This window comes from Coffea eugenioides, chromosome 2 (assembly GCF_003713205.1).
Source record: "Coffea eugenioides isolate CCC68of chromosome 2, Ceug_1.0, whole genome shotgun sequence".
Lineage (NCBI taxonomy): Eukaryota > Viridiplantae > Streptophyta > Magnoliopsida > Gentianales > Rubiaceae > Coffea > Coffea eugenioides.
In genome coordinates, this window is record NC_040036.1 from 11,136,729 (window position 1) to 11,147,559 (window position 10,831).

The window sequence follows — 10,831 nt, forward strand, 5'->3', positions numbered from 1 at the left end:
GAAAGCAGTTTTTTACTTCGCCAATTAACATATAAAACAAGCTCAAGCGGATACAAAGAAAATATTCGGGTCATGCTAATTGCTTTACAGCCTCCTAAGGAATGATATATTACTAATTAGTAATTATCCTCAGCTAAACATGACACCAAGTAAGAATACTTTTGGCAGGCACTTGAAAAAACTTGAAGGATGCAGACCAAACTCGTCAAATTTAAAACTTTTGCAGTTTTCTAACCTCAAAAATCCCTTTAAAGCAGATGTTCTGAGTAAATCAGTTCATTATATGGATAAAAGTTTCTACTGAGTTATAGACATGCTAGTAAAAATTACGGTAATTCCAATTACATTATACCTATCAAAAGTCTCACCCTGTTTCATAACATAAAATGATGCACAGACAAAAGTTTCTTCAAGCCACTAGCTATTTCAGCAGTTTTGTATCCATGTCATCGAGAACCAAGGATAATCATGGCAGCCGCACAAAGGTTAGCCATCAAGATCTCAACAGTGGCAGTGATTCCCTAAGACGCACGCAGGTTTCCTACTTGAATGTCTGACGTTGAGCAGCAACTTGTCTTCGCCATTTCCCAATTGGCATCTGCAGCAAAAGCCCATGGAAAATCTTTCCGCAATTACATTAACAATATTAAAATCCTTCTACAGGAACTACATTCAGAATTATTAACCAATTATCCCTTTTTTTGGGGGATAAAGCATTTCATTTATTTCCTTTGGATTAAACATGATTCTGATTTCTAAGTAGCAAAATATCAAGACACTTACAGCAGGGAAGCCACCATACTCCCCTGGCTGATTAATGTCTTTTGTGACACAGCTACTAGCAGCTAATCTGACCTGCATGTAGCAATAAATTGTTGGTCAATGACACATTCATACAGAGATGGCAAAAGCTGGGAAAGAAATAAACACTGACATGACGCATTGAAGTCATGATGGTCAAAATAGTATACAAATGTAATTCTTGCAATCATCAAAACATTCACAAAGTTAAACATAAGTAAGAAGATAGTGTAAGGTGGAGTCAAATAAAAAATAACAGTTGAAATGCAGATAGATTATGTTACAAATCAAGTATATGGCTGAGAGCATCTTCTTGGATCAACCACGTGCTTTAAAATACCAAAACTTAACATGACTGTAGTCTAAAACCAAGAGCCATTTCCACTGGAAATGAGTTGTTTGCAGTGAAAATCCAAGTAAACTAGACTCAAGCTGGCTTGACCAAACACCTAAGGTTGCAATAGATAAATATGGTGACTATAAGTAAAACATCAGGTACCAGAAACAGCTAATCCCAAGTAGATATGACATTATCATCGTGCATTGCTCTTAGATTTGATTCAATATAACAGTTTGTAACCAGCATAAAGAGTAAATTGGTAATGCAACTGAAAATAAGAAAAAGGGATGTCAAATTCTAGAGTAGGATCAGACTCAGTTACTACATCATTATCCATCACTCCATGAAGCTTATATTCACCAAGGACACTGCCCAGCCCTCAATTCCACCATATGCATCCAAGAAGGCTTGGTTAACCAGGGAAAAGAGGGAAAAGAAGGCCAGAAGATGCAATTTTTAACATGAGTAATTGTATGTCTAAAGCAAAAATTCTAACATAAAGAATGAATATATTACTATCACTGGTGAAAAAAAAAAAAAAAATCTCATTTGCCAACTTCATCAAGACACAGTGATCGACTGAAATGGCTATGAGAGCAGTGTTGAAGTAGGCAGCCCAAAATATGGGGGTCGCTACTACCAGATTGGTCCTGCTGCTCTAGGACCTTGGTCCTCCTTCGCAGCAAAAAGAAAAGTAGGCAACCCAAACAATCTACTTTAGCTATAACTTTCAGAATCAATCTATACTTGCTTTGACAATTTTAAAATGCTAAATAATCATCTACCCCTGATTATATAAAATGAATGAGAAGTTTTTCTAGAGACAGGTCAGCTGTGTATATGATTCATGTATGCCTCAGTACCAGCCAAAAAACAAAACCTACACTCAACAAATTTTTAGTTTTCCACAGAAATGCATCTGAAATAAATGCAAAATGAAGTCAACATGATGGTGCGATCATTAGTTACCCTTGATGCAATGCAGACATGATCACGGATTGCAACCCTTCCACCCAGTGTCACGTAGTCACCCATCCTGCACAGATTTAACAAAAAATATATTAACAAAGGCACTAAGTTCCCAACTCCATGTTAGAATACAATGAAAACTAATACTTTAAGCCAACAGTTTGATCTTTCTTCTTCCTTTTGCTTAAGAGGATGGGGGTCTGAAGAACTAACATACGTTACTGAACCTGCAATTCCAACTTGCCCACAAATCATGCAGTTCTTCCCGATTTGTACATTGTGACCAATCTGAAAGCAAAAGACTACAAATGTGCATAAAGCAGAGGAGGTTGTAAATCAAAAAGTGTTAATATACCTGAACCAAATTATCTATTTTTGTGTGATCTCCTACAATAGTATCTCTCCAACTGCAAGCCAAATTATCCTTGTTAAATTTAATTACTGCAAAGCATCTTTCTGTCCATATTCATGAATGACATATAATGACTCAAGGTAGCATTCAGATGATTAGTTACCTGCCTCGATCAATACATGTGTTTGCTCCAATTTCCACGTGGTTACCTATCTTCACGTTCAAATGCTGGAGAGGAGATGGGCAAAGAAGACATATCGTATGTGTTTGAGTACCAGAAAAGGAAATAGAGAATCAAGACCAAGAAATTTCCGAGATCATGAAATAGCATTAAGCACCTGTAACAAATCTTAGATACAGCCTTCAGCTGTATTCATGCATGTTAATCTCCAATGGAAGGATTTGAAACAACTATAAAGATAGTCATATGAACACCAAAAAAGAAAAATTCAGTACCTGTGGCTTCTTCAACATATTACCCTGTTCATCCACCAAAAATCCAAATCCTGGTGAAAACAGCATAAATTACGATTCAAAACATGTCCAACACCATATCAGGTGCATATTCTGCCTCAAGAAATCTAACCTATCTGATGAGTTTTTTATGCATCATAATGGAGAACCCAGCCTTACCATCTTGGCCAATGCAGACACCATTGTGGATAACACAGGAATCACCAATTGTGCAATTTGTAAGAGCAACATTGTATCTATAAAGAAAAATGATAAAAAGAATATGAGATGGATACCTGAGAATCTGAAACATGTTATAATTATTCAAAGACGAACGTTAGTACATTACTGCAACTATCTGTTGGTGGAACAATAGAATCTGACCCTAACTCATATTAGGTGTCTAGTCATTTAGGCAATGAAAATCCTTTTACAATGTGTATGCTTGTGCCAAATACAGTTAGTGCTGCAAACAAGTTGTGTTGTGTCTGCAGACCACCTGAGGCTTGACTCAGCATGAGGCTCCAACTTGAATTTTGATGCACAATAGAATGAATTAAGCTGTTGAAGTACATACAAGGACATGTTCACACAGCAAAATCCTAAACTCAACAGGCTTCAAAATATTACAAGATTTCTTCATGGGATAAGCCTAAGCAATAGATCATTGCTTGGACATGTATACGCACACTTGAACCCACATTCACAATTAATAATTGTTCCCAAGTCCATTCAAGTCTATGCAAAGATGCTTTACTTAGCTTGACTCAGCGACTCCCCTAACTCAAAGATTAACTAGAATCTGGAAGGTCAAAAGGGCTACATAGAAGTTATTAACAAGTCATCTTTCACATGTGGAAGGAATTAGTTCTATGCATGTGCAACTCAAACTTAATGAAGGTTGAGCAAATAATAGACAACTACAGCATGTTAAACCAAAAAAGTAGACGATTAACACAAATGCAGTCACTTTCAATCGCAAGCCAGAAGAAGAAACAATGGGACAAAGTATTCAAACACTATCATTTTCAACAATTATGCTGCCCATGCAGAAAAGCTCTAACAATGACTATAGACACATGGATCTATAGAGGAGAAACACCCTGTAGGATTTAGTTTCAGAAAAATCAACAGATCATGCTCAAAATTTTATCACAAAATTTAAATGATTTCTGCATCTAAGAAAGAGAAGTCATGATACCCTACTCTAGTAGATTGACCAATCGTGACATCAGGTCCAACGACAACCCCAGACCCAATAGAAACATTTTCACCCAAAAGAGACTCTGAATGAACTACTGCACCAAATTCTATGACCGCTGTTCGATGAATATATGCTGATTTGTGAAAAGTCCCACCACCATTATGCCACTTCTGAAAGTCTTGATCAACCACAGCATCATCATCTAAGCTTAAATAAAACATATGTAAACTTTGACTTAGTGAACTATATTACTTCAGACTGAAAAACTTGTTCTTGAAAAGAAACACATGACTAACTTAATGGTCAAAACCTCTGAAGTTCCTAAACCTGTATGACAGTATGCAATGAAATGCTATCAGTAGGTGAGACCCATTATGTAGGCAACATTTTCCACTTCCTATGCGTCATGTCAGTTACCTCAACACAGTTAGAATGTGGACAATTGCGATAAGGAAAATGCAGTTTAAAAAAACTTTCAATGTTTGAATTACAACACATTGAAGATGGAATCTCAATCAAAACTAAAAAACTATGGTAGTTAGAAAAGGACTTCAAAATAAGCAACCTAGAACCTTCTGTTATTCATTGCAAGCAACTATCAGACATTTCAATACTGCAATGAAGCTCTGTGAAGGAAGAAAGCAATCCAAATCAATTATTTAGGGAAATGTGTTCATAAATTGGTTATCTCCTTTGAGTGCAGGAAGATCGCAGTTAGGGGTTGCTCTTTTCAAACATGGAAATGAGACTCCCAGTTACATGAACTATGAAATATCTCTAGAATATAATGATCTGCACCACTTCTATGAAGAAACTGTAAAATATCTAATTAATTTTGTTTTATAGATGTTACTGAAAACTTTGGTGCAAACTGAAAAAGCTGCCTAACCAAATTAGAATGGTTAACTATCCAACAGGCTTAGACTGTTAAAAAAGAGCTCATTAAATAGTTGAATTATGGTCAATATATAAAAGCTGAATAACTAACAAGACACTTTAAAGTACAATTGATCAGTATGGTTATCTGGTCAACCAAGTGAACAAAATTACTAAATGGTCAGTTTTAGTCTAGTTAGCATCTAAAAAAAAGTAATTCTCATCTTCCAAAGTCTCAAAGTTCTTTTTGCAGTTTTGTTAGTCTTAGAACACTTAAAAGTTTGCTGAATTTTAGTTTGAATAATACTCTCAGAATTCATTTTTTGTTTGGCCAACTGAAATCAATAAAATCCAATCATAAAACATATAAGTCAGAATTTAGATACAAAATAGAAAACCAAACTCATTTTGAAGACCTGAATTGAAAAGTATTACTTAAACCATGGCCAAACTGTTTCCCAAAAGGAAAAAAAAATTTCAAAGCAGTTTGGTACCAAGCCTATCCAAGTGTAGACAATCCGACCTTATTTATCCCCAGAGAATAATACCCGTAAACTATTTTATCTGAAATTGGCAGATGTAATAGAACCAATTCTTCAGTTAAAAATTACACTATATCACAGCAGGTACTTGAGTTCTTGAATGACATTGTTTTCCTGCCACGGAAAAATTAAGCATGCACTTCAAGAGGCTTACTGCATGCTTCTTTCCCTACTATACTGTAGGTCTATAAACAAATTATTCTATATTTACTATCTTACCGAAAAATTCCGCATTAAGCTTAAGCCCGTAAAGTTTTGCAATTATCACAACTTTGAGTATATTTAAAAAAAGAGCAATTTGCCGATGCCATGGAGCATGTTCCAAGTTCATAGCCAGATGCCCAATCATCAGATGTGGGTGCCCGGAGATTGACAGAAGGAGAAACTCTTTTATACGACTCAATTATCAGCAGACAGATTAAGCATGCTCCAAATGCAACCTGAATTGTTAGTCTTATACTACAATCTAGGCAGTCCATTAGCTTCTTCTAACAACCTAAGCACAATGACTACATCACACAGACAAATTTTCAGTACCATTCTTTCATCTTCAGACAAGAAATCCTCCAAAACCATTCTTCCTCTAACTTTGTTTGTTAATATGTCCCTTCAAGATAAGCCCCAAACCCAACACAAGACACTCACAACAGCTAATTCATCTTGGACTGGCAAGAACAACTTCAACTAAACGTACACAGAGTAAGCACCAAACATGTGATCCATTCCAAAAAAATTGAAAAAAAATGAGAAAAACCCGGATCACATGTGGCATGATTCACCATAATCAAAGACTAGATCTTCATGTTCTACATACATATTTGTAACAGGCATTTCAACAAGCAGATGGAGTGCTATGATAAAACGAACAAAACCACACACTCACCAACACTCATGCTGGAGAACTAGAGTGGCAGTGGACTCACCGGACTTAAGAGAGTCAACCTGAGGCTTGAAGGTGCTTTGATCGGTGGAAAGAAAGTTGTTCATGCAAGTGTTTGATATAGGTCTAAGTGGGGTGAATACAGTAGAATACTTGTTTTTGTTGTTAGCCATGACGGTTGAAATGTTGTAGGATGAGCAGCCATTTGTCAGTAACAATTTTCTCAACCGAAATGCCATATCGATTAGCAAATGCTTTGGAACTTTTCTTGAAATTTGGAGCAACCAGTTCAAATGCAATGCAAACTATGCTGCCAATCTATCAATTTCAACTGAAGAAATGGTAGAGGCCTAAAAGGTGTATATTTATGTTTCCTACACAATTCAGGTGAATTTTCCGCAGAGTTGTCAATTTGGTAGTTTGGCCCAAAAGCCGCTCACTCCAGAGTAGCGTAACAAAGGCCGTTTTAATCCACGGCTGAACCTAGTTAATGTGGCGAGAACTATCATAATTGATAAAGGCATTAATTAAAGGTTCATTTAATAAAACTAAAGATTGAAACTGAAATCTAAAATTTAAATATATTAAATTATTGAATTATTAAGTTCTAAATCTAATATATATACATTAATAAGTGAATAGCTATTCACTTAATTTTAGGAGCAAGTTTTGCCTACGAAATTCAGTGTCACATAATTAATTCCGATGTTCAATTTTTCGTTATCAAATGCGTATGAACATATTAAGATTTGAATCCATTAAGTTTAAGTGCTGAATTGAGTTATCAAACAAGACCTAAGTAACTATGATTTTTTTTTTTCTACATTCAAGCCCTTTTCCTATGCTTTAAAAAAAAACCTTTTTCTTTCTAATTTTTCATTATAAATTTAGTGTGTGTTTGATAAAACTGAAGTCTGAAAACTAAAATTTGAAATCTGAAATCTAAAGTATGAATGTATTAAATTATTGAATTGTTAAGTTTTAAGGGCACGTTTGGAATTACAGTGAGTTTATTGAAAAGTACTTCCATAGTAGAGCTTTTAATAAAAATACTTATTAACTGTTTAAGTGCTTTTAAATATATTATTTGGAAACATAGTTCAATAAATACTTATTGTATTGGATAATGTGTAATTTAAAATTTTTTAAAAATGTTTATCTCTTTATTTGATTTATAATATAGGATAAAATGATTAACTTTGATATTTTATTTTTTAAATCACAAAACTACTCTAGAAGTACCAAAATTGAACTTTACCTAAAAGTGCTTTTAACACCAAAAACTCTACTCCTAATTTTATGGAATGATATTCATCTAACATTTTAAAAATATTTTTAGTACTTAAAAGTGCTTTTTTGCCAATAGCACGGCAATCCCAAACGGGACCTACATCAAATACATTTGACTATATATCATATTCAGTAATAAGTGAATAGTTTATCATTTATTTTTTGAAACAAGTTTTGCCTAAAAAATTTAGTGTCATTTAATTAATTCAAATGTTCAATTTTTTTGGGTATCAAACACATCTGAACATATTAAGATTTAAATCTATTAAAAGTGTTGAATTTGGTTATCAAATAAAGCCTCTTAAATTGAGAAAAAAAAAAAAGGAAAAAGCAAGCTAACTGGGTCAAGGCGAAGTATGTAAGTCCATTAGGAGTTTAAGGCCCAAAGAAGCCCAATCTGGTTTCTCTTTGAGTACTATTTGATCCGTTGAAAGGAATTTCTTGTAGTTCTAGGCAGGCTTCGGCCTCCCTTTGATTGGAAAGAAACCCAAAAAAAAAAAAAAAAAAAAAAAATTCCTGGGCACATTCCATCAGATTGAGGCTTTAGGATACTGGGAGCCGGTTTAGATTATAATATTTTAAAAGTTTTTATAGAAAAAATTAATTGTCGTACTTTTTCAAAAGATGATGAACGTGAAATGAAAATAATAATTAAAAATGCGATAAGGAAATATTTTCACGGAAATTGAAAAAATATTACTACAAGAAATGCAACCCAAACAAGGCTCTCGAGTTTCTCTTCAACTCGTTCAAGGGGTGAAGTTAAATTTTGACGTGCAACTTTGCAAAACTCAGAAAGTATTCTTTTTTTTTTTTTTTTTTTTCAGTTGGAAGGTGTCCGGGCTCACCCTGACTAATCCTACCAACCCCGAGGAGAGCGGGCCCCACCGATCCTCAGGAAAATACCCCAGGCAGCCCAAGCTCGGAATCGAAACCAGGACCGACGCCTTAACTAAGAACGTGAAGTCCGCCCGAGCTGCCCGTGGGGGGCAGCTTAGAAAGTATTCTCAGAAAGTATTCTTGACAAAATTTTAATGGACCAAGCCTGTAGAGGTAGAATGAATATTTTATAGGAGTAGAGCAATTCACCCTCTTGTCTTTCAAAAAAAAAAAAAAAGACTTCTCTCCGGCTTGACTAAAAACTGAGGTAGAATTTGACCACTTAGAGGCCGTCTTGACCGTGTGACAGACAACACCTGAAAAGTGTAAACAGGAACTTTCTTCCAAAATGGCATTGGAGTCTACAATGGGGCTGCAATGCAAGCTGCAGCGTATCATCGTTTTCGGATTCTTCATGAATGAATGATTTTGTTACGCCTGATTTCTTTTTAAAATTAAAAAATTTTAGTAAAAAAAAAAAGAAAAAGTATGAAAACAATTATGTGGCATGTAAGAAACATGTTTATCAAAAATCCTCAGAAAAAAAAAAAGAAAAATATTTGCTTGAGATCCATTCCTGGACTGGACACAAGGAAACCAACACAACCAATTTTATCATTAAATCAAACATATTAGAGGAAATTTCCAAAAAAAATTCATACTCCTAAGGGGGTTGATGAGCTCAAAGTTTGTTTGCCAGACCACTTTTTAAAGTTTACAGCCGAACCTAATGGGAGCTTCTTTTGGTGGTTACAATGAGAAAGGGGAAAAGCCGAATTCAACTCCATTAGAGATCAGAAACAAAATCCTAATCTTCAATTTCATTTTATGTGTGTGGGGCGATTATTGGTAAGTTGGTGACTGTGAATGTGAACTGTGAAGCATGTAATAAAGGAGGACAAGAGAGGGAAAAGAATTTTGATGCTATTCACTCACAAGGATAGACGTTAATACAGTCAAATTATAGGATTATTATTATTTTTTTTTTTTTTGTGATTTGGACAAGTCTACGAGGTTTGAGATTCCATTTCCCCCAATACCAAATCCTTAAGAGCTCCGAGATATTTCATTTCATGGAGAGGATAATACTCTCGATTACGTGCGCGTGACATGTTGCAATAAATTTCATAGCGTACCAGTCCTATCAACTTCACAATCCCTCCGCCACAGTCTATCTACAAGCAAAGAACTCGTAACGGGATGTTCACGCAACTGTCTATTGGGGCTTCCTTCAAATTCTCGGTCGCAGAGCATTCGTTCCCATCAATAAAAAACAGACAAAAAAAAAAGTAACACGTGGCTAATCCTCACGCGCTTTTGTTTATCAAAAAAATTGGGTGAGTCCGACTGGCCCATAATCTCTCTCCTCTTTTTCCTCCATTTCCTTCTATCTTTTCCCGCATCTCTTCACCTACCATTAGGGATGGTAACGAAATCCCTTCCCCGTACTGCCAAATATTTAATATAATAGAAGAAAAGGACTGCCATTGGACTCACCGTGTATGATAGTTAGTAGTCCCTCGTGAGAAGAAAGACCATGGATAGAGGTGTAAATCTTTGTTAAAAGAGGCCACGAAGAGATGAAAGGCTTGATTGTAAAGTTCATTATTTTAATTTTTATTCTGTTTATTTTGGGTGGAAGTGGAGCGGCTTCAGCTTTGTGACAATCTATATCTATATGTATTGCATGGAAGATTTTAGTGGAGGCCTTTTAAATGGTTTTCAAATCTTTTCGCACTTTTTTTTTAGATTTTTTATTTATTTTAATACATAAATTCAATTAAAAAGTTTGAAATAATGTGATTTACAACTAATTCTATACAATTCAAATTTAAAATTTAATTTTTTTTCTATTTCAAATGAATGTTTAATAAATCATTTATAATCGCAAGCTGAGCCAATTTCTTAAAAGACGCGGTAAACGAATACGACCTGAATGCGATCGAATTCCTTGGGGCCGAGGATTTGAACTTTGAAGTCTATTGAGACCTGAGACTCTGGCCCGAACTCCAACGATTAAGATTTCAGCGTATTGGCTGGCTTACAAACGATTTTTTTTTAGCTGTTATTAATACTGACAACAGGGGGCTGTAAATGCTGATATAACAAACATAAATACCAATAAGATGAAAAGCATAATAAATATTTTTGACACATCAGGATTGATGCTCTACATTTAATTTTCATCATTTAATTCAAAAATACTCCATCTCTACCCAAAAAAAAAAAGCACACACACACACAC

The 10,831-nt window shown here is 34.9% G+C and overlaps 1 protein-coding gene across 1 annotated transcript; it reads right to left on the bottom strand.

The window, feature by feature from the left end:
• Positions 1–232: 232 nt before the first annotated feature.
• On the bottom strand, positions 233–6,778 carry LOC113760808 (probable UDP-3-O-acylglucosamine N-acyltransferase 2, mitochondrial). The gene is made up of 10 exons (XM_027303540.1): positions 6,461–6,778; positions 4,117–4,321; positions 3,096–3,172; positions 2,919–2,968; positions 2,626–2,690; positions 2,466–2,517; positions 2,328–2,398; positions 2,111–2,177; positions 784–855; positions 233–598 (listed from the first exon to the last, which is right to left on the bottom strand). Exons 1-10 carry the CDS (start codon positions 6,654–6,656, stop codon positions 542–544), a joined length of 912 nt encoding a protein of 303 aa, XP_027159341.1. The 5' UTR covers positions 6,657–6,778; the 3' UTR covers positions 233–541.
• Between the last annotated feature and the right edge of the window lie 4,053 nt (positions 6,779–10,831).

Coding starts and splice junctions, on each gene's coding strand:
- LOC113760808 (XM_027303540.1), bottom strand. CDS start 6,656: ATGGCATTTCGGTTGAGAAAATTGTTACTGACAAATGGCTGCTCATCC. Junction 4,322..6,460: donor GGTTGACTCTCTTAAGTCCG/GTGAGTCCACTG, acceptor ATTTAAGCTTAG/ATGATGATGCTGTGGTTGAT. Junction 2,969..3,095: donor TGTCTGCATTGGCCAAGATG/GTAAGGCTGGGT, acceptor TGTTTTCACCAG/GATTTGGATTTTTGGTGGAT.